Raw genomic sequence first — 24,544 nt, forward strand, 5'->3', positions numbered from 1 at the left:
AGGGTGGTGAAACACTGGAATGCGTTACCTAGGGAGGTGGTGGAATCCCCTTCCTTAGAAGTTTTTAAGGTCAGGCTTGACAAAGCCCTGGCTGGGATGATTTAGTTGGGATTGGTCCTGCTCTGGGCAGGGGGTGGGACTAGATGGCCTCCAGAGGTCCCTTCCAACTCTGTTATTCTATGATTCTATGATTTCTCACTTCTTAAAAGTTAGGCATGTGCTTAAATGGCTTGCTAGATCAAGGCTCTAGGTTGGTGTAATTGAGAACAGAATGTGGTCTATTCAAATAATTGGAGTAGCATGGGTGGAAAAGCAGTATTTGGTATTTTGTCAGCTCTAGATATATTTAATAAAAATATCTAAAAGAACTTTTAGTAGAAAGAAAAAGTATAATCTGAGTATTAATCATTTAAATGATAGCATTTTCTACATAAACAACCAAATTAATATTAATTTATTTTAATTGTTAAGCCCTTATTGGTAGCTCTAGGCACTTTAAAATAAGTAAAATGTACTGTTTACAAAGCTAAATTCATCAGATACAATATTGAACAGCCCATATGACATACCAATAATAGTCACACTGGTCCACTATAATAACCACAGTAGTAATAAGCACAGTAATTCCACCTCTGGTTATATTGTCTCTCAATTTACCATTCCCAAATACCTGAGGAGAATGCTTACCTTTTAACATATCCAATAGGTTAACAAATCTGGGGTTTGTCTGACTCCTAGCAGAATTCTTATGGAGAATTTTGACACTACTGTAAAATACTGGGTTTGTAGTAAAAGAGAGTGCATGAAGTACTGTAGCAAGATTGTAGAGGCGCTAACAGAGTTTTTTGGAAAGTGATGATCTCAGTGTGGCTCTTGAATGAAATTTGTGTGTTGTAGTTTTGACTGAATTGATTTTCTGTGGTCTTGTCTACCTAGTGTGGCAATGTGCACGAGACAGGTGTGAATTCTAAAGTGCACCAATGTGGTGTGCACTAAATAGCCCGTGTAATCCCTGCTGGAGCAGACTAAAAGTTCCCTAGTGCGTGTTCATGTTCTTCATTTACATAGTTTGTGATAGTGACCTACAATGTATATGCACTGTTATAAGTCCTAACCTTCTTGGGCTGTGTGCCACAATCTATTGTCCTAAACACTGTCAGCATAGGATAGCAAAGGTAATAGTTTTGTATTTTCTGTTTAAAAACTGTTACATATGCCCTTTACACAATGATTTCTAAATAATATTTTTATGCAACCTGAACTATAATAGTTCTTTCTGGTGTCTGCTATAATATTTTGGCATCCATTATCAGATATATGAAAATATAATTTTCTTAGATATCTTCATTTTGCACTTTGTGGAAATGCTTTGGGTTCAGTAATTATCAGATTCCATAGCAATTTGGCTGTTTTTAAAGACTGTGTGAGTGACTGTAGTCACTTTGCAGTGAGTCACACTGGAGGCAGCATATGGTGGGAGAGATAATAAATACCGAGGTGTGAGGTGTGAAGGCGTTTGTGACAAATGCATTTTTATACATTAGTAATAAACTTCATCTTGAAAAATGTGCAGGTCTTTATATGTCACCAGATCTCTTTTGATAAGCAACATTATTAGAAAGGCTGCAGTTTTACATAAACTTGTCTTACGTAAGCTAAATTGTTAGAGAGTCAATAGGGGAGACTGAAAGACACCATGGACTTAAATGTCAGCAGTATGCAGATGATACACAGTTGTACATTTCCTTAACATCAAATGCAGAACCCATTTGTCCCAAAACATGTGTGAAGTCAGTATGTGGATGAGAAGTATCTGGCTGAAGGTGAACCCAGGCAAGAAAAACGTGGTGATGGTAGGAAAAGAGAGGTGCTTCGAAGAACTAGCTAGCATTCTTGCATCACCTGTCATCCAAGTCAACTGACAAATCATCCAAAAAGGTGTGGGGCTTTGGGGTCTTTCTGATCCTCACTGATCCTGGAGACCCAAATAGTGATGGCTGCCATGAACAATTTCTATTTGTAGCTGACCAGGAGACTAAGCTCTAATGTGACAGACACCAAGCTGACCAGGGTATTCCATCCTGTTGACACTTGCAGGATTAATTATTGATTGTTACTTGATTATTGCTATACCAGGAATGAACACAAGCTTTGAAAAAATTCCGGCTGGTCCAGAATGCCACAGCATGTCAGTTAACCAACATGGATGTTAATAGTCACTAACTTGGCCCTTCATCAAATACCTGATCTAGTTCAAGATCATAGTCCTGATCTTCAAAACTTTCCCATGAGTAAGATCATCTCTCCTCCTACAATCAAGACTTTCCACCACAGCGGCACTTCTCAGGAACAATGGAGCTGTCTACAGCAAGAGTAAGACTAATGAGAGATGGAGACAGAACTTTCTTGGTGGCTGGTCTTCAGCTGTGGAATCTTTTTTCCTGAGGAGGGAAGAACCTCACAACTCTCAGGTCCCAGTGAAATACCATTTTCTTCACTTTTATCTTCTCACAACAATCCCAAACAAGATCAGAATAGAATTAAATCTGCATAGGTGTGTTTGTGTATATATAGTAATTTAAAAACCTAGTCCAAATTACATTTCTACTTTGGGAAGCCCTGGCAATGAACCACTGCTCTGATTTTTCTTCTATGCCTTCAGCTACCACAGCGAGGTGCAATAGAAGCACCTAAAACTGGTTGCCAAACTTTTTATAGTGTGGGCCACAAACAGAGAGATTGTCTTGTGACCACCTCCTCTCCCATTCACAATTGTGAAACATCCCTGTGGCGACTACAGTTGTTCACACATGAAAGAGTATAAGTATAGATGTATTGTTAGCTGTCGTTGTCTACAAGCATGTTGTCTTTTTGGAACAAAGCTAATCATACTGTCTTCTTTTGCTTTTTGTTTTATCTTTCCTCTCTCATCTGTTCTTTTTTCTGTCTTCTGCAAATAAGAAGAGCCAACATCATGGGACCATGTAACAGGGTTCCACGACCCGTCCCTCTTCCTGGAGCCTGTTTGCCCTCCCCAGTAAGGCTCAGCGAGGCCTCAGGATTGTGCAACACCCATGTCTTTATTTACTTAACGTTGTCCCACCAGTGTCCATCTATATACAAGCTTTACAGGTTTGGTTACCTCCCTTACAGGCAGAGTCAGCCTTGAGCTAGGAGGCCTCCAGCTCCATCCCTGACTGACTTCTCCCTTGCTGTCCCTCTCCATCTGGCTCCCTCCCAGCCTTTATAGCCCTTGGCATGTCAGGACGGCAGCTGTTGCCAATCTTCAGGCCGGCATTAGGCCTTTTCCCTCAGCCCCAATCTGTTTTCCCTCATTGGAACTGACCAGGCAGGGCCTAATCAGGTGCTTCTGCACCAGCACCCTGCTAAGACCACCACCAGGTGCTCCCCTGCCTCTCCAGTTTGGGAATCACTGGCCTAGATACATAGGATTGCATACAATTGCTCTTTTCAGATACAATGGGCCAAATTAATCCCTAGTGTAACTCCAGTGACATCAATGGAGTTACTCTGGAAGCACGCTGGTGTAAATAAGAGCCAAATTTGTCAGTCTGTTTTAAATATGTGATTTAAGCTAAGTAAACCATCCTTTTGTATTTGTAATGCAGGATCTTAGGCCCAGATTGTCCTCTGTGCAGGAAAAACCCTTGTAGAGAGCCGGAAACTGTATGGATAGCTGATGAACTTTCCCTTGTTTTGTTCCCTTGAGGAGCTGGCAGAATTTACCCCCTTCACTCCCCATTGCATGAACAAAGGCTGGTTTAACCCTCCAAAAGGTGGTTTAACCCTCCATGTCCCACACCTGTCCCAAAATCCATGGGGATCCACTGGAAGTGTGGGCCATCCGTGTGGAGGCCCTATGCCTCTGCCCTTCACCTGGCTCCCTGGCAGCACAGCTCCACTGGCAGGCCCCAAGCTGCTAACTCTGCCCTTATAAACGCCCCCCCACCCCATCATCTCAGGATCTCCCCCGCGACTCCCTTTCTCTCCCCTACCTCCCCATCAGCTCAAAATCTCCTCCCTTCCCTAGGACTCCCCTTCTCCCCCCACCCCTTCCCTCAAGATCCCCACCCTTCTCCCAGGACTCTCCCCTATCCCAGAGGATTTTCTCGAGAAGTGCTGCTCAGGAGTCAGTGCGCCCTGCCAGGACTGAAGAATCTAGCTCCACCTGCCAGGAATCCAGTGCGCAGGCGGGGCCCTCACCTGCACTGCCTTTCTCCCTGCCTAGCCCTAGTGCTGCTGGATATGGGGCTCTACCTGCCAAGCTGGGCATGTGTGTGGGCAGCAGTGTGGCTCAGAAACAGATTTAAGCAGGCACCTTCTAGCCCTAGCTACCCACAGCCTCTGATTGTTTTAAATGAATGTCACAGAGAGAAATCATTTCTTTTTCGTGTTTATGTTCCGTGTTTGTACAGGAAAATAGGGTCCTGGTCCTTGACTAGGTTGCACAGGCACTATGGTAATACAAATAAATAAAATAATAATAAAATCATTTCACAGCTTCCTTCCCCCCACCCTTAATTATTAATCAATCAAATCTTTGTCATCAATATATAGATGAAGAAGAGTCTCACCAGTTATTACCTCAGTGTAATGATTATTCACTGGGTCAGGATGACATTTGATTTTATGGAATATAAATTCCAGAATGAAAGTATATTACTTGTAAGACAGGTAGACAGAATGCTCTGCAGGAGATGATACGACTGACTATAAGAAATCTGATTTTAAGATCCCTGATTCAATTTTTTCTACCAAACTTGAGAGAATAATTACAAGATTCAAGAAACTCAATTTGCTGCTTCAAATCTAAGTGCGAAATGTGTTACTTGTGTACGCCTGATTTGTCTGAAGGCGTGAATGGTGAAAGAACGACCCTTTTCCTCACTGTAATCACCCACTTTCTTTTCCTGCCTTTCAACTGCAAGAGCTAAATTGAGCATATGTGCATGTCTTTACGGGTTGTGATGTGTAACAGTGTACCCTGAGACACCACATCCAGTGGTGCCAGGGGCAGGGCAACGCAGGAGGAGGGCCCCTCCTGTGTGTGGATACGCATGTCAAGTGATGCTCTGGTGAGCTCTTCCGAATCTGTGAGCAGTGAGTACCAATGGGCCAAGCAGGAACAGGAGCTACCTCTGTAGGATGAGTGTGGGACAAGGCTCAGCCCAACCCCCAAGAATATTTTCACTGCCGTCTGTGAGAAAAATTCTGAATAAGAAGTTACAAATGTTAGACAGAAGTGTCAGATGTCTAAGACACAGTTGAACAGTAGTTCTAGCCTATTCTTTTAGTGATGGTAAAGTGCTAGTCAAGTATTTAAAGATTTATGATTTCTTCATTATTCTTTGTGTAAGTTTCTGTCTAGAAGAAAGCTTGACATGAGAGCCTTAATGTGTTTGATGTCTGTGTTGGGGCTTCATCATCAGTGAATTGAAAATTAAACTGAAGATATCAGTTAGTGAGGAAGTACAAATACACATAGGTACTCGAGTTTGCAAGTACAGAAGTGAAAGGAATGCATTTGGTTCCGGAACAAAAGCCATAAAGGAAGAAGTCATGTTCCCAACACCAGTTACTGTACAACAGTACAATACTAACTTGGGGTTATGGTACTACCACATGTTTTCATGTCACAGAAACAGGGTTTTTATCATTTAAAGCAGTTGTACAACCCTGTAGGAGGCACTTGACCCATTGAAGAATCAAGCCCTAAACCAAGGATGTACCATTACCTTAAATTATAACTGGGAAGGAAGAGAGAAGGGAGCAGCTTAAAGGAGTGAGAACAAAACTGAACTTTGAATAAACCACTGCAAATCAGAAAATGGTGTTTAGTCTTTCCTCGCTCTTTGAAGCTGCTAATGAGTCAGGTGTTAGTCTGAGGAAGAGTAAGGAGAAAGCCCTACCATCATTCCATTCTTCTGATGTGTTTTTCTGTGTAGCAACATCTGAAAGCCCCTTAGCCCATTAAATACCACAGCCTGTTTATGGGAGTGCAAATCACCATTAAATCTGTCCCTTTAATCTGATAAAACTGCAGTAAATTCCCCATGACTGTCTTCATGTTGGGATCTGAAGCAAGGACTCTTGGATCCAAAAGTCCACGTCAACTAACAGAGGACTTTTAGTAGCTGAAAATCCTTTTGTCAGACCTCCAACCACCAGAGGACAAAACCACAGCAGGTTAAACAGCATAGTATCAATCTCTGGGCTGTGTCTAGATTCAGGTTTTTGGTGAGTTTTTTTCCCATGGTTGCTGTAGTACTGGCTCAGATCTGGGCGAAGGTGGTTTTTTACCTCTGTGTTGTCTAGGGTTGCTAATTTTGGCTGGATGTATTTCTGGAAGTTTCATCACATGACATAAACTTTAATTAAAGATTAATCTTTAATTCCTGGAGGGTTGGCAACCCTAGATTATCTAACCCTGTTTAGAGCAGGTCGACATGACATGCTGGTAAAACAAAACAAAACAACCCATTGGTGAATGGTCTGCACTAACCACTGCTGATGGTAGAAGAGCTGTGTTGATACTATATCAGTGGTGGGAAAATTTCACAAAAACTTGATTGTAGGCAAGACTATAAAAGTCTGCCCTAGAAGTGGGGTTTTTAATGCATCTTTTACTTGAAAGTTTCAGCAACAGCTCTCTGACACTCCTGGGACTAATGGTACAATATAATGACAACTTCATGCTCCGAATATATGCATGCAAACTGCAAGGAAGGACAAGGAGGTTACTGTGCTAGAATCTCTAAATATTATCAATATCACAAAGTCTGTTAGTTTCTCAGCAGCAATCACTTTATAAAACTCTGTCCTTGAACTGTCAACGTGTGTGTGTGTGCGTGTATTTTTCTTGTCTATTTTAGAATGTAAGCTCCTGGGGGGCAGACAACATGTATTACTGCCTCGAAAGTCTGTGAATCTGTGGCAATTTATACACATTATTTCCCATAATAATATTGTAGTGTACTGCACCAGGAGACATCATGTTACTTCATGACAGTCTCTCAATCACACTTTGTAATTAGAGGGACTGTTTAGTGCAGCGTTGCAGGAATTATGATTTTTAGATTTATGAGTTAGTTGAAAATATTGCATCTGCATTTAATATTTTCACTCAAGTTGTTTTAGATTGCAGTAATTAAACTTAACATCTGGGACAGCAGACATTAACGGTTCATCTTCACAGTATTTGCTTTGAGGATAAAATACTTAATCAAATCCAGTTTGTTTTATCTAGCATCCTTTATATACTATACCACAAAATTCTTCACTAAAAAAAGCAATCATAAATTAAGGAAGGGTTTAAGGTTAGATTTAATGATGGAGAAAAGGGACAGACTTCCAGTTGCATGGAACAACACAGTCTGCAATGATATTAAAATGAACAATGAGATTAAGTACGATAAGAAGAAACAAGGATTGTAGGTCATTAACTATCCCACAAGGACAGATGTGATTCTGTGAAATTCTTGAAAGCCAGACTGGCAGAATTTATAAAGTTTTTGATAGGTACTGGTAGAGGTAAGACAAAGCCACATTCTTCAGAAACTTGCTAAGGTTGTAGTGGAATGTAATGGGGTAATAATGAGTGAAAAAGTGTCAAATACTGTATTATTATTTATCTGTTTGTAGTGCTGTTGGATTAGAAGTTGCTAATTGGGCATATTTTTTTAGCCAAATTTTCCTCGTTTAACAAAAAAGAGTTCAATTTAAAAATGGAAATAGATTGCTGTCTATTCAGAGTTGTGCCAGTCATTCACTAGTTAAGAGGTAACTTGAAGTGAAATTCTGAACAATAGATATTTGTGTTCAAAACCATGTGAAATACATTCAGGACTTTCACTGTTTGCCGTCTTCTATTTCTTGTTGCGTGCCTCTCTCCCATAAATACCACCTGCAGATGCAGATAAACGCAATGGTTTCCAGCCTACCTACTGGCTATTCCAGTGTTACGGGTGTTCCTGTGAACAGCCAGGCAAACCATGCATTTTAATACACACCCATATCTAATAAGTTAATTTCAAATATCTTTACTGGCATGAAGTCACTACACTGATTGCCAAACTTATTAAGTACTAGGACATCACAGCATTTACTGATTTTATACACCATTATAAATTCAGTTTCATGCTAATCACACTTGTCTTCATAGTATTTGCTTTGCGTATAAGATACTTAATCCAAACTGTTTTATCTAGTGTCCTTTATTTTCAATATCATAAACTTCTTGACCATAAGATTATGATCAGGTTTTATATAACAAGCAAGATTTCTCTCTAGCCTTCATATCTGATGTTTTCCTACTAATATGTATTGTTAGAGTTCGGGTGACCAGATAGCAACAGTGAATAATTGGAACACTTTTTTCAGGGGGAAGGGAAGATGGGAGGGAGGGGTAGAGTTGCATATATAAGACAAGGCCCTAATATTGGGATGGTCTCGATAATATTGGGATGTCTGATCACCCTAGTTAGACCTCACCCATTAATCCATATCGAGCCATTGCAGACAGAAATGATGAAACTGAAGAGAAGTTGCACGGAAGATCCATGTTAGCTGTCTTTTTGGGGCCAACTCTCCTATCTCTCTGTCAAACCTGATCATTCAAAGATAGGTCTTCACTGTCTGCCTGGGCTCTGACAATCAGAGCATTCTTCTTCTTAGTGTTTATTTGTATTAAAGTAGCACCTAGGAGCCCTAATCATGCACTAGGGACCTCCTGTGCTACATGCTGTAAAAACACAGAACAACAAGGCAGTCCCTGCCTCAAAGAGCTGACAGTCTAAATATAAGGCAGGAGACAACCAAGGGATGCAGACAGACAAGGAAATAATGAGTCCATATTGGTCAGTGGAGTAGGCTGTGGTCTCAGCATTCCAACAGCCTAACCATTCCCAAGTTTTTTGTAGGAATGGAAAAATGGAAAAGGAGAGTTTTAAGAAGGGATCTGAAGGAAGATAATGAGTTAATTTTGTGGATATTTACCACAACCATAATATTTGTTTTTAGGCCATTGTAACAGGAAAAAATATACTGTTCTGAAAAGTCATGCCTGGCTGAAAGAAATTTTCATGCATTAGGGAACTTTAACTACATCTGTGGAAAACAATACATCATTGTAAAGAATCATTAGATCTACTGTAGATAAAAAAGGTGTAATAGGAGGTCTTGAACCAGTCAGATTCCTTTTCAGCTTCATTTTTAAAAGCTTGTTTTATTTTTAAAGAATGTATTTGTAGGAAGGTAAAGATTGCCTTCTGACAGAGGAGAGGAATGAGGAGTACATAGGACAGCTGGAATCTGAGGCAGCTGTATTACACCACCAGAATCTTTCTTCTATCTTCATTTCACACAGCATGGCAAATTGAAGCTGGGCAAAATGCACTGTTGTAAACCTGGGGGGAGTGGGAGCCTGGATTGACCAAAGATGGCACAAGGAGTTGTAAATTATGCTCCCTGCACCAGCACTGCCCTGTCTGCTAAAGGAGAGATTTACCCTGCAGCGGGCGGACAGTGTTACCATTGATGCCTGCTGCTCAGGGATTTGTAGGAAGCTTTTAAAACTCAGGAGATCTGTCTCACTTTGATGAAATTTTCTTTGGCAAAAATCACTGTAAGCTTAGGGTGAAACATGGCCTCAGTGAAATCACTGATGTCGATGATTTATTGATAGTGTTTTTGATCCCTAGATCTCAAAAACAAAGGTGATTAATTATCATTATCCCCATTTTACAGACAGAGAAGTTTTGCTGGCCAATGTAGCGGGAGAGCCCAGGAAGCAAGGGTGGCCTTATATCACCTTAGGTGCTATCCTGGCCCTAGGAAAGTCAATGGAAGTTTTGCCACTGATTTCAGTAGGTCCAGAATTTCACCCCTTGACTCCTCCTCTCCTTAATCTCTTGATGCTCCTTGGTGCAGCAAGGCATCAGGCCAATCCTTGGCATGAGCCTGCTCAAACTTATATCCATCTCCCTAAAGCTCGAGGGGCAGTTCTGGTATCTAGGGATTGCCAGGGTATGGGGTGCCTCATCCATGCCCACTTCTCCCCACACATGCCTCTTACAGAGGGGGTGAGGAGGTAGGTATATAGGTGGTGGGTGTCCAAAGAACCCAAGAAGAATCCTTTACTAGATGGTTAAACAATAACTTTATTTTAGTTTGCCAAGGCCAATATTTTGAATATTTGTTATAAACCAAAACATGTTTGGGAAGTGATTCTTTAAAAAAAAAAGTCTGCCTTATTTATAACTTTGATTTTTCATCTGCCGTACCATATATTGCTTTTGGAGATGTAAATGATATCAGGTAAACCAGTTTGTCATTAATAGTGCTGCAGAGATCAAGAAAACACAGCAATGTTAGTGAGATACGGTGGAAAAAAGTTTCATGATTCTTCCTTAAGGTAAAAACAAATGCTGTGGCAGACAAATTAATCACATCTCCTAGTTGAGACTGTCCATGACAACTGTATGCCTCTATCAGACTATCCGGTGCATTCTCAGTGGAATTAGCATTCAGGGACATTTTATTCAATGCATTCAGTGTAGTTACCACAGCTGCTTCACTGTAGCAGGGAAGTAGAAAAATGACAGGAAAATAAGACATCATTAGCTATGTTCGCAAGTTTTTGGTACACTGGTCATATTCTGCTTCAATATTCTTTTTTCCCTTTGACATTTGCAGTAAAGTATCATTTTTGGTAATGGCTGAATCATGTTATGGTTTGTCAAGGAGACAGTGCAAAATGCTAAGTAATGCCTGTCTAATTTAACATTCTAATATAAGTTTGCTGCACAGATTGCACTTCAGGTATTTAAAGGGACAAGTATTCCTCCCTGTGCTCTTAATAAACTTAAATGAAGATGCAAACAATGTTTAAACTAATTAAATTTGCACCATTTATGCTGTGGTTTTTTTGCTGTTTGCTAAGATTCAACAATAAAAATAGATTTTAAAATAATGCTAAGTATCCTCTAGCAGCTTTTTAAACTGTAGTTCTCAAGCACTTTGCAAAGGTAGATAAGTATCATTAGAGACATGTGATTTGCCTATGGTCACAAAGCAAGTTAATGGCAGATTCCTAGTCCTTACAATTTTAATTAGTCAATTTCATTTTTGTTTAATTTATAGTTAGTTATTGCTTCTGGGTGTCATGCATTGCAGTGTTTGGGTTACAAACACTGCAGGACAATGTGAAGTGATTTATGGTCCAGAAGGTTTGTGTGAGGTGTAATTTTGCTGTCTTGCTGGCAGTGCAATAAGTTTGTAGAAACAGTTTGTGTCTGAACTTGTACCAGACTGTGTTTTCCGCTACCAGTGCTGAAGTTTTCTTCCTTCCTGCTTTTCCAGTTACAGGTCCTTGTCTGAGAACCATGGTGGTCTGTGTGGGCAGTGGTCCAGGAGAAGGTGCTTGGGTGCAAGAGGGTCTATAGCTATATTCAAAGACAGGTTTCAGAGTAACAGCCGTGTTAGTCTGTATTCGCAAAAAGAAAAGGAGTACTTGTGGCACCTTAGAGAGTAACCAATTTATTTGAGCATGAGCTTTCGTGAGCTACAGCTCACTTCATCGGATGCACTGCTTTTCTCCTTTTCTTATATTCAAAGACTGGTTGTAGCTCTAGTTCTTCTATTCTTTGGACTCTTGGTTAGTTTCTATTATTAAGTTTTGGAATTTGACAGGGTCCAAGATTTCTTGGAGTAGTGATAAAGATCAGGGATCAGTGCTGATATTATTAGATCTATCATTTGTTGATCATGAGATGTTGTTGACTCACCTATGGACATTAGCAGAAATACCCGAGGTTGCTCTTTGATGGTTTTGTTCTTTTCTTGCTGGTAATCTCAAATGCCACGCTTAACTCCAATAAATACAGCATGTTGTTGTTTGTTTTTTTTACAAAGATGGACTGGACTAGGTCATGGGGAAAATATGATTCAGTGGATTTTATTTTATTTCTTCCTAATTTGAGTCACGTTCCCAACCTTGAAATCTGACGGTGTAAGTTATGACCCCTCCTCATTCCTTTATTTGATTCTGCTTTTGTATTGCTGAGTTTCCAAATCCTTATTCATTCATAAATTGAGCTAAGCTAATAATTGATTCTTCAATTCAATGACTGAACTGAAAAATCTGAAAAAAAGAATCTGGTTAGTTTAAAACAAAAACTGTTTTATGTATGTATGTATTTACTGGTTTCTCTCTCCAAAACAAAAAAATTAGACCATATCAAACATGCCTTTGATCCTACTACAAAAATACATTGTGTAGAAAATAAGGGGGGAAATGCCCAGAATTTACATTGGATAGATTTATTTTTTAAAAGTAGAAAGTGTGTATAATTTGACCCAACTCTTTTGGCAAATGTTTTAGTCTTATCAATGGGAGAAAAATATACAAACCCAATTTCATTTTATTAATTTACCTTTGCAAGGGCTTGTTGTAAGATATAACCATAATTAAAGTTGAACTTGCAATGTTTTCCACCTCTATGGAAGTGACTGAAATACTTTTTGATTAGTGGGCCTGTGTGACTAGATCACTTACCTCCCTTAACTTCTAGTCATGTGCTTGCCTCCATTTCCCCACTCTGGTTGACTTGCCGTCTCGCTTAGTAGTCCTTCAGCTCTCAGCACTAGTGGATTACTGAGGTGAGTTAGCCCTTTGGAAGAGTCTACCATCTGGAGTTAACAAACAGACGTCCAACACAACAAAACAGACATTCATCAACCTTTCACTGGGTCTGCCGCCTTACTCCAGGCTTAGTAGCCCTTCTGCCCCTCATCGAAGGGGGTTTCTGGATACCTTAGTAACATTGTAAGGAATCCAGACCCTCCCTCTACTCTGGGTCCAAGGCTAGGCACTTTGTGGTAAGTAGAGATGGTCCAGCAACTTTGATCCCTTGCTACACTTCCCTGGACCTTTCTTTCCCACAGACTTTCCTGAGCCTCCTAATGCTTCCTACCACCCCTCCGACTTATTGTAGGAGAATCTTCCTGTTCCCTGTGCTTAGGGTAGGTAGGTCTTTCTCTCTCTCTGCTGGCCAAAGTCTGCTGGCCAAAGGAGCTGAGCTGGTACGAGAGGAAGGAGATATGTAAGTTGGTGATAGTATAGGCCAGCAGCAAATTACTAGCTTCTGTGGAGTAAGTAGGGAGCAGGGAGGCAATTGTGTCTCCCTGAGTCAGCAGCATGCTGTCCCTTCTGTGAGCCATGTCCTTGTGGTACAGTCTGGCCCTTAATCTTATACAGGACTCCCCCCAGATTCATCCCTGAAGTAACTTCAGATATCTGAGTCATTTAACTACCTGTCCTTACAAAACAAAGGATTTTCCTGCCACTTAGAGGTAGTTGCTGGGTCTCACTTATTTTTTTTCCTCATCCTTCTTCCATCATTTTCAGTCCTGGTGGCTTTCCTAATTTTGTATCTGTGTTTTTCTGAGATTTGCTTCCCATTTTTTATTCTTATCTTTCTTTCTCCTTTTTTCCTCATTCTCTTCATGCTTTTCTCCCATTTCTCTCCTCTTGTTCTCTCTGTCTCTCACTCTCTTTCTCCCAGTACCTTCTCCACTTCCTTCGTCCTGTTTCAGGATTTTCTGTCCTCTTTCCTCTTCCCTTATTACTCTGACACCTTCTCATCTCTGGTGCTTCTACCCCACTTTTTACCAGAGGAATCCATTGATACCTGAGACATATCTGTGTGCTCCTGTAAAGCAGAGAAGCTAAAATAAGATCTGGTCACTCTCTGCTCTCTGAACTGCAAAGCCCCTCCTCAGTGGGAATGTATCTTCTTCTCCATTCCCATTTCTCATCCTGTCTCATGTGAGTTAATCAGAGAAAGTAGCTAAGGGAAGAGACTGCCCTTGGAACTCAGAAGCCCCCTTTGTTTATTTCTTTACAAGACCCCTTTGTTTATTTCTTTACAACCAGTTCTGTGGGCTGAGAGGCAGAGACCATCACGTGTAGCTGGAGCCTCTGTGTTTCCCCTGAAGCAATCTTGCACCTAAGCCTAGAAACATCACAATAGTGAGAGTTGGTGCCTAACTGCCTTTAGGCTTGGCTTTTGAACTCTTATGATGATCATTAAGCCCTTTGTTACATTTTAAAAACCCTAAAGAGTAAATAACTGTTTATACATCTTCACATTTCATGTAATTTGTTTTAAAGTGCTAACCACTAAAGTTCTTCTTTGGGATGCCTGTATGTGATTTCCATACTTTACTAGAAATCTTCCACACACATCCAGGAGCAGAGCTTGGCCCTAAGCATTGTTCCTTACATTGTTCATCCTTTTAGTTTTAATGAATTAATCATTTTTAAGCTTTTTTTTTCTTGTTTTTTTTTTATTTGTTTCATTTAAATTTTATTTTTCAGACACCTCTCATTGAACCTCACATTCCACTTCGTCCTGCTAAAACTATTACACAGGTAATGTGGACATAGATTAGACTTATTGTCACTATTTTAGTGTTCTTCACAATTGACCATTTGTGCAGAGGCTTTTATTTTATGGGAGTTTGGGTAGTATTTTTTCTTTTAGCAAGCTGTATAGTCAGATATTAAAAATGTTTAACATCCGTTCATTTTGTTCCCTTTATTCTTCATCTTCAACAAGGTGCCATCAGAAAAGATCCTCAGAGCTGGAAAGATTTTACGCAATGCAATTCTTTCCCGAGCACCTCATATGATAAGAGATCGTAAATATCATCTGAAGACTTACAGGTGTGTGTGAGCCGATTGCGTAAAGGTCTTGGATCTTTTACATTTATCATCCTCTGACTTGTGATTTATGTCTTACCATGCCTGCAGGTCTCAAAAGGTCTGAAATTATTCTGGGATGATATTTGTTTCTGGGTGTTATGCAGTGTTTAATGTGCTTGGTAAATCCTTTCTAGGTAATTTGACTGGAAATTGATTATGAATGAAGCATACATATAAAACCCCCATAAAAGTTAATCTTACGGTTAGCTGAAATATTTTACACATCAGGGTGAAAATATAGATTCAGGTCTTTTGGTGTGTCACTAAATAATGAATGAAAATCTCATTAAAACACTATGCTACTGTATTGATCCCAAAAGAGCTGCACCCATTTTGTTCAATGTGGAGTTCTGAAAGTTCACAAGGTGAAATGCGGTTCTCACATCATATAAATTCTCAGGTCTATTTGAAATTAAACTTTTCAGTTGATAGTCTGTCTTTCTAATCTTCCTTTTGGTGGCAGCACTGTCTTGCTGAAAGGGGACTTTTGTGACACTGGCAAGATAGGCGTTGAAAGTCTAGAACTATAAATGATTCTTCATTGTATTGTCTTGCTGGATTAAGAAACATATGAGTAGCTTTACTGTTTAATATTTAATCTAAATGATTCATACATGATTCTGAGTATACAGAAAGTGGTTTACAATCTCTAAGTACTTCCACTTTAGTTAATCAGTGTATCACTGATCTACTTTTTCAGAGAGATACTTTTCCACTAGATTTCAGTCTAAAAGTGACTGACATTAATTTGATGTATTATAAACCAGTGAGAAATTTGGAATACTTGTGTTTATCTGAATGGTTGTATCAACATGAGTTTCTGAGGTTATAGTTCCTTATTTCAGAAAACTTATACGTGAGATATCTTGGCAGCATGCACAGTGCATGCAGGTCAGTGCTGTGGAAGCTCCTCCATACGACTCTGCCAATTTACCTTAAGCAAAAAACACCTGCTATTCTGTTCTTCGGCCTCTTGAATAAAGACTACCAGTGCTATAGAACTGTGTCAAAATGAGTGCTGTTTATGTCATGGGGACAAATCTCTAAGATGAGAAATATTTTTTCTTGTGATTGAATTGGGATACACCTACAGCAAGTCTTCAAAAATAAGTCACTCTCTAACCTAAATACGAGCATTTCAGTAGCCCCATCACCTTCATATCTAGAAGCTGTACATGAACTGTAGAATAGTGAGATTTGTCCAGATGGACCAGACATTTCCTGTTTTGTATGTGGTTATTTATGAGCTTTTCTAGCTTTAATTATGCTGCTGGGGTTTCTTCTGCTCTGTTGCTTTATCTGTTGTTATGACAAAGAGTAGGCCTTTATATCTGAAGATAGTCAGAGCCAGGGTCTTTCTGATCTTCTTTGGCGGGGTTATTCCAGAGCCTTGGAACTGCTGTTGAGAAGGGTTTTCCTCCAGCACAGGAGCTTATACATGGGATGTGTCAGACATGATCTGTTAGATAATTACAGCTAGCATGGGGGGTCCTAGAGAAGAGTGTAAGGAAAATTCCTCAAAAGGCTTTTTAGCTCAATTCCAGAAAATCCAGTAGTGATCAGGGAACTAATGCAGATTGTGGAGCACCATTTTAATAATCTCTCTTCAGCTTCTCCTGTTTGGGCTCCATTAGTTAGCCAAGTGCTTGAGGCCTAATATATCTGTCTTCACCGAGGGCCCTGCAAAATGTGAGACTGGCCCCATCCAAAGGCAACAAGTGCCCTTTATCAGCCAACTGTCTCATATTAAACTAGTTACATTTGATATCTACTGGAGTAAAGCATATTCCCCCCCCCCTTTTTTTTTTAATGCCTGATAATTTGTAGAAAGCTTTCTTAGTCACTGTGTACATGGAGTTTGGAACTCTGTTCTGAGTGGGCCTTGAAATGCTGAGTTAGTTTGTTTCTCAGGAAAATTATAGAAAGATGTGGCTACAGTGTAAGATAAATCTGTGAAATTTACTGCTAAAAGAAATGTAGTAAGTGTAAAAAGAATTGGATATTTATGTGAATAAGAATAGTATCTAAAGTTACATTAGCTAGGCTAAAAATTGTTGTTGCTGTTGTTAATTAGCTAGTACCTCAAATGTGCATGGCTCTTCAATTTCCCCACTTGTAAAATGGGATCATAATACTGACCACCTTTGTAAAGTGCTTGGGAGATCTACTAATGAAAAGCACTGTATAAGAGTTAGGTGTTGTTATTATTTATTATTTACAGAAATAAAAAAGATATAGTCCTTTACCAGTACATTATAATGATTAGCAGTCATTATGCTTCAAGATAAAATTTAATCATCAACTATTGTCATCCCAGTATAGTATTGCAAATTTAGGTGCTTTATCTGTGGTATTAGGTACTTAAGGCTTCCTTTGAAGTATGGGGCATAAGATACTGCACTAGGTGATCCAGTATGGCACAGGGTAGCTCTTATGTTCTTAGAATTCCATTTTCCAGAAGGTTTGGATTGTTTTGCTTAAATAATTCTCTCAGAATTAAGCATTTTTGACAGGTCTTTCAAACAAGTATAAATAGATGATAGTGAATGCTTCAGCATTGTTTTTTCTATAATGGGGTCTGACTAGTCCTGCTGATGCAGTTTGTTGATACTGCTACTCTTGACAGATACTTTAAGCAATCTCCTTTTACTGACCTGTTTTAATATGATTTTTTGACCCTCAGGCAATGTTGTGTAGGAACAGAACTGGTCGACTGGATGATGCAACAAAGTCCTTGTGTTCATTCACGAACACAGGCTGTGGGCATGTGGCAAGTATTGCTGGAGGAAGGTGTTCTAAACCATGGTAAGATAAACTTCTTTGTCAGATGCCAGCTAACATGTTGGAAATGCCTCCCATCAAAGTCTTTATGGGCCTCCTTCATGAAAAGAGAAGGGATTGTGATCCCATTAGGAACACAGCAGATTGCGTCTTAATTGATAAGGGTAAATTCAGCAGTGTTGACTGCAGCATTCCACCAACATGTCTTTGTAACTCAGGGAAATGTTAAATTGCAATCTAATGGTGGCAGGAATTCTAATTATGTTATTAGTGTTTATTCACAGTTCACAGTTAGTGTGATTATATAGTCATCTTTGTATACACAGAAAAAAAACCCATGAGATGTGCTGGCACAATGACATTAAAGTAATGGATTTTAAATAGAGGTGGGCCTGAGCTACAGCATTGCGACCTGGATCCAGATGTTTCCAGGTGTTTGGATCCATGTTTTTGGGTTGGCCAGTTATAAGGACCACTTAAAAAATTTCAGATCTGGATCTCAAACATCCTAATGTTCAGATCTAGATTTTGGTTTGGGTTTATCTGTTTTTTTCCCCAGCCTTTACATATACCATTGTAGGTTATCTGTGGAAATGGATTTTTATACAACACCCTTCCCCTTCTTTAACATCACAAACCCTTTCAGATCAGGTTCAGTGTCCGAGGTTTTGTGTGTGCAAATCACTGAACTTCCAAACTGCACCTCCATCTACCTCCTTTGTCCCTTGCACTCCAGAGAGGATTCATCCCTGTAGGAGGGCAGAGTGTTTTCTCCACTGCCCTTCCCTGAGAGGGATTACAGCTCTAATTTCTGACAAGGGCTACACAGAACCTGCAGTGTTTGCTGCATGGATGCTATGAATCAGCACAGCACCTTACCACTCTAGCCATTCCCCCTGTTAAATCAGCATTTCCCACATTTGGAGTGGAACTGCCTGCTTGCTTGGAGGGGAGATTGTGGGTGCCTGTTTTCCCCCGTTGTAATGTTATCTTGGCAGACATTCTGCTCTCAGAGGCCTTCCACTAGTGTCTGTGCCAGTGAAATTGGCCCTGCCAATATACACAGTAGCCTTCAGGTTGTTAGAGTAGCTTAGAAGGAATTTAGATACTTCTTAGTATATTACCTTTAGGCCTTGGCCACACCAACTGGGTAAGGAAATCAGATTAGAGGGTCTTGTTAGAACAGCTTTGTTTAAATAGAGTTGTTATTAATACAATTATTGGTCCAGTGTGGACAGTTTCACTTGAATGAATTGCTTTGGGAAAAAAAGGTGTGTGAGAAAGCTACAAGTATAGAATCCTTTTAGAAAGCATTTGTAGTGCAAAATTAAGGAAAATTTCCTAGACCTGCAGTTTTGTACGAACTATTAACGTGTATCAGAAAGAATAAGGGCAATTCACTCTCTTGGTATTTCTCTGCCATTTTCTCTTGCTTGTTAAACTATTATGTCTCTGCCCCACACCACATAATACACCATTTCTGTGAAGGTTCCTTTTTAATGAGGAGAGTTTAATACTGATACCTGATGTCAATGATGTTGCTTTCAGTGGATCAAGAACACCATTTCCAAGACAAATACTTGTTTTATCGATTTTTGGATGATGAGCATGAAGATGCCCCAATGCCAACTGAGGAAGAGAAGAAAGAATGTGATGAGGAGCTGCAGGATACTCTGCTTTTGCTATCTCAGATTGGTCCAGATGCCCATATGAGGATGATTCTCAGAAAACCGTAAGCAGATTAATAGGTTAATATTTTAGATCAGTCTCAACACCCCTGAACTTTGCAACACAGTGGGGTTAAAATTTTGGCCCAAATATATAGCCAATTCCTGTGGTTCATGCCTCTGGCCTCTGAAAAAATCTTTATAATTCTGCAAGCCTTTTTCTCCATATAACAAGAGAAACTGTGAGGGAGCTGTGGCATATTGATAGGCTTCCTTTTGGCTGATTACTCCATTTCAGCATCGGTCCATTGAAACTGTACAGAATGTAAAAGTGTCTTGTAAAATCCATCCAGTTTTAGCCCATATCACTGTTTATAAGTTGGGCTGCGAATTCAAGATGAGCAGCCAGGTCTGTAAATAATCACTGTGTTCACCTCTGTGGGAAGTACAGCATGTCGAACTTTTATTTCTGCTGCCACTCTTCACAGGAATAAGAGAATATGCAATTTCAGAATACTGCTACGTTTAACGCTCTCAGAGCTGGCATGCCCCTCAGCTAGCTGTCAACCATTAAAAATAAACGGAATGTTAAGATATCAACACAGCAGATCGTTTCTTACCTGTAATGTTAAGTAGCAGTCGTTCAGCCAAATTCATCTGTGGTAGAACTTCATTGTCTTCACTAGAGTTATATCCGGGATTAATTTGGCTTATTGTGTTTACTAGCAAAATATTAAACTTTCCATGACTATGGTTTATTGATATGCTTTTTATTGTTATACAATCAATATATATTTTTAAATATTCTGAACCTGGGTCACATAAAGAGGTCTTGCCTTCATACCCACCAGGCTAAACTTCTGTCTCAAAAACATTGGTTCAGTCCATGTTTTTATTAATATACTCCAGGTACAGTGAAACCCTCACCAAGGTCCTCCTCCCGTAGGCAACGCTATGTCTTAAATACTCAATTTGTAGTGACTGCAAAGCTTCCAATACAAAGTTTATTCAACCTTTATTTAAAGACCCCTTTATGAGGCACATGAATTTTGGTGACTGGTTATGATAGGTTTCGTTGGCTTTTAAGTGCACTGAGAATAATTTTTTCAAGTGAACTTCTGATTTCATAAAGGTCAGTTCAAGAAAGATATGCACACAAGGCCTGATCCTGCCTCCTTTGAGATCATTGGCAAAATTCTTTTTGCATTTGTGGGAACTGACCTGGGCCTATAATGTAGCATGACCGTTTTCCTACTAAAAAATTGTGTGAATACAATAGAACTATTCGACAAAAGAGTCCTCTTGTTCTTATGCGGTGGGTTATATGGGCCCGTGGTGCCTGGGCTCCACCGATATTCAGAGCACGTGGGCCCGGCTCCACCAATGTTCAGGGCCAGGCCTCTCCCCCAGCCCCGTCCACCGGCCCCGCGCTCCTCCCGCTGAGTGTCCCTGCGCCCTGGGCAGCGGCTGGCTGCCACTCCCCGCGCTGTGCTCCCTCGCCAGCCACTGGCTGGCTCCTTTCACGCCGCGCCCACCCGCACTGCTCCACCACTCTACAAGCTACAAGGGAGCGGGGTGGGCTAAGGCAGCTGCTGCTGTCTGCGGAGGGAGGCAGCACACGTGACGTGATGGCAGCCCGCCGCCCCGCCCCCCGGGCGCTGACCCTTCGCCAGTCAGGCCACTTGGTGACTGGGCGCATTGTCCTCTCCTCTCCTCTCCCCCCCGCCCCTGGCGCTGGGCAGTGCGCACACAGCACTGCGGTAGGCTGGTGATGTGGGGTGAGTGTCTTGATTCTTGATTCAAAGACGCTTTTGTTATGCCCCATGCAGGTTCCGGGACGGCTGAGACAATGGTATTTGCTACTCCGCTGCCTCAGCCACCCTGGAACCTGCATGGGGCATATCAAAAACATCTTTGAATCAAGTGACGCTTTCCCCCAGAGCCGGGAGAGCTGCAGCGGCCAGGGCCCTGGGGCCCTTTTAAATCGCCCTGGCCCCTGGGCAATTGCCCCCTTTAGCACCCCTCTCGGCGAGCCTGGCCAGCTGGGACAGGAGCTCCGTGCTGCTCGTGGGGAGAGGGCTGGGGAGAGTCCTCCTCTGGCTCCAGTCCTGGGGCAGCCTGCCTGCACCCTAAACTCCTCATCCCCGACCCCACCCCAGAGTCCGCACCCCCGGCCATTGCTCTCACTCCCCCTGCTCCCCAACCCTCTGGCCTAGCCCTGAGCCCCCTCCCAAACCCTCATCCTCACCCCCAGTCAGAGCCCTCATCCCCCCACACTCCAACCCTCTGCCCTAGCCTTAAGCCCCCTCCCACACCCCAGAGCCCGTATGCCCCTGCATCCCCACACACCGTGCAATATAGGGAAACTGTTAAATGCTTACTGTTTCCAATCCATTTTTACATTATTTAAAAATATGTATATTGGCTTACAAGGCAGGTGTGTGGGGGCAGGACTTGGACCCTTTCTGGGCACCGCCAAAAATTATACAAACCTGGCGTGCATTGCTCTTGTTCTATTTCTGTTCTTCATCCTTTCCCTCCTCCTCCTCTCTTGTCTCTGTGTTGTCTGTTTAGAATGCTCTTTGGCACAGGGGCCTGTCTTATTATACGTATGTGAAGCAGTTAGCACATTTTTGAGCACAACATGAATAACAACAACAAATGGTTAATAAAAATATTGAATTTCAAGAAGTATAAGCATTGAAATCAGATATTTGGTCTTGTAGAAGATGATTTCTAGTGTGACAGTACTTTAAAATAGATAGCTTCCATTTTTGTTAATGCTAGAGGTCACTGCTGCACTGAAAATCAAAGGAGCTTTCCCTGTGTCACACACTAAAGGAAAGCCAAGCCATGAGCCCGATGCTTCTGCAAACCTATCTAGGGTCAGTGAAACTCAGCATTTTTCACTCATGGAGTTTTCCTATCTGTTTTCCATGGAGATGGGGAGCAGAACTCCTCAAATCCATGAATAGATGGGAGTTGACCTATCAAACTCAGGGACTACCTGAGAATGGTGGAGACCAGAACCATCTCTGCTATTGACACATTCTTTTGCACCACTTCCTAGCCCCTCACCACCTGATGGTTGCATGGCTTCTGTAGAAGTGTTCCCATGGACTACGATGATTACGTGCCCACCAAATCCTTCTACATATGGTGGCTTTCACTGGACTCAGCACAACCGATATAAGTTAATACTGACAAGATCAGTGATAATTATCACCCTAACTCCTTCCAGACAGTTCAGAGGAGGGTGGGGGAATGTTGCTGGGGATAGTGTCTGTTCCGCCTCCATATGTCCTCTCTTCACCTCCACAGGCCAGAGCCCCATGGAAAATCCTCTAAGGATATTCCATGAGGTGTTGAGAACAGAGAGAACATATTTCATATTTTCAGCCTACGGTACCATATTAGCAACTGTTATACAGCTCACTTTTCGTACATTACATTACTGGAAGTTGGGCATCCTGTCCGTACTAAGATGTATCAATGCCTTTAAAACCTCAGTGGATCCTCAAAGGCCTAGCAGTATTCATTAGACACCACTACACCTGCCAGGAGTTCAAGGATATGTCGGGGCCTCAGGGACATTGGCTCTGTGTCAACCTGAGCAGGACCCCCAATTTGCAAACCAACACAGCTGCTTTGATAATAGTCACCATTTCCGGAGAGGTTGCAAAGCTCAGATAATTACCAGGAAACAAATTAGACAGTATTCTTTGATGAGACAATTACTTTGAGAATTTGATTGTATAATGAAGCTGTTGCCTTGAAAGGTACTTTCTATTGTTCGCAGTCTGCAACTCTCTAGTAAAAAGTGTCGCTTGTTTTGACAGCCAACTTAAAAAATTCTCTGTTTATTACATTAACTGCAGCATTTTAACTGTCAAACTATGAAAGAATGTTCTATAGTTTAAAAAACAGAATAGAGCTTCAGAGAAATTTTTGACAGGCTCTTGTTGCTATTGGTATTTGAAAAAAACACACATACATTGTGAATGTGAAATTAGCTTTTGCTGCTACAAACATAGCTCCCTGCTATCTCACAATGCCTGCTATCACAGGTGGAGACCTGTAGTAGGTTCTTGGGAAAATATTTTAGGTCTAACATAGCTCTAACTTGCAAGCTCTTCAATCCTTCAGTATGAGAATGACATCCTGAAACTGTTGGGTTTTTTTCTTTATATTTTTTAGTTTGTGTTTAATATGTTTAGCTGTAGCATGAATGATGGTAGGACCTAATTAAACATGGTATAAATATAGTATAAAGCCAGACACTAATGACAGAAGTCTGTCTATAAGGTGAAAAATGAGCCTTAGATGTAGTATTTAACTTAGGAGATGATACAGTAATATATATTCTCTTTTGCAGTCTTATACTCTAAGTTGTAGTATGTTAGCAGCATGACTCTTAAAACAATAAATCTATGCTACAGATTTCTTCTCAGTATTCATAAGTACACGTGATCACTAATAAACTCTCTGTGTCCCGGGGACCTTACCTTGGCTCACACTTTTAAAAATATGGTGTGTATGCATCATGTTATAGAAAGGAAAATAAAAGTATAGTGTACAAGGAAAATAGAAGAGGACACAATATATAGCAAAATAAATGTAGTAATTGCTAACAACCATTTATATAGCACCATGAATGTACTCTCTTACCCCAGAAAAATTTGATTCTAATGCCAAATTCAGCCTGGTTTTAAGTGGACACAACTATAGTGATTTTTTTCCTTAAAGGCCATATTCTGATTCTGTATAAGCCAATGGGATTTTTCACCATTAGCTTGAAATCAATCAAAAATTAGCACTGAGATAAAATTCAGATATTTTTCTGCCTTCCCCCTTACTGAGGTTTGCATGATAATACAAAATAAATATGTGATAAAATGGAATTTAAGGAAATTGTCCAGGAGCCTTGAATCAAGAAGACAGATTTAAATGGCTTTCTTCCATAATATGGTGAGAAACATACACACACACACACATATATTAGTGACAGCTAAAAGTAACCTATTGTCTTGCTTTCACTGTGAGGGCATACCACGGAAAGATTCAATATTTAGAATCATTACGGAAAAGATATGAACCTTTATGAAATCTGTGTTCACTTTAGCTGCCACTGTAATGTGTTTATATGGTTATATTTGTGTAAAATAAAGTTATACTGGCCCTCAGCTAGTCCCAACTCAGTTTTTATCATCTCAAAGTTTGGGATCAGAGGTGTAATAAAAATAGTAAGTGACCTTTCCAGCACATACATGGTTTCTTGATGGTTAAGCAAATTCTGTATTTTTGTCCACAT

At 40.6% G+C, this 24,544-nt stretch overlaps 1 protein-coding gene across 9 annotated transcripts in view; it reads left to right on the forward strand.

Annotated features, from left to right (window-relative positions):
- The window catches only part of RAPGEF4 (Rap guanine nucleotide exchange factor 4), a 226,435-nt gene that overhangs the window by 131,639 nt on the left and 70,252 nt on the right, over window positions 1–24,544 (forward strand). For 8 of the 9 annotated variants that reach the window (XM_048869498.2, XM_048869500.2, XM_048869504.2 and 5 more), the window contains 4 exons: window positions 14,399–14,452; window positions 14,640–14,746; window positions 17,469–17,590; window positions 19,115–19,298. In XM_048869498.2, coding sequence (XP_048725455.1) covers window positions 14,399–14,452; window positions 14,640–14,746; window positions 17,469–17,590; window positions 19,115–19,298 — 467 coding nt within the window. The remainder of the gene's footprint in view (window positions 1–14,398; window positions 14,453–14,639; window positions 14,747–17,468; window positions 17,591–19,114; window positions 19,299–24,544) is intronic. The other variant, XM_048869499.2, reaches the window with a different exon arrangement.

This window comes from Caretta caretta, chromosome 11, assembly GCF_965140235.1.
Source record: "Caretta caretta isolate rCarCar2 chromosome 11, rCarCar1.hap1, whole genome shotgun sequence".
NCBI classification, from domain to species: Eukaryota; Metazoa; Chordata; order Testudines; family Cheloniidae; genus Caretta; species Caretta caretta.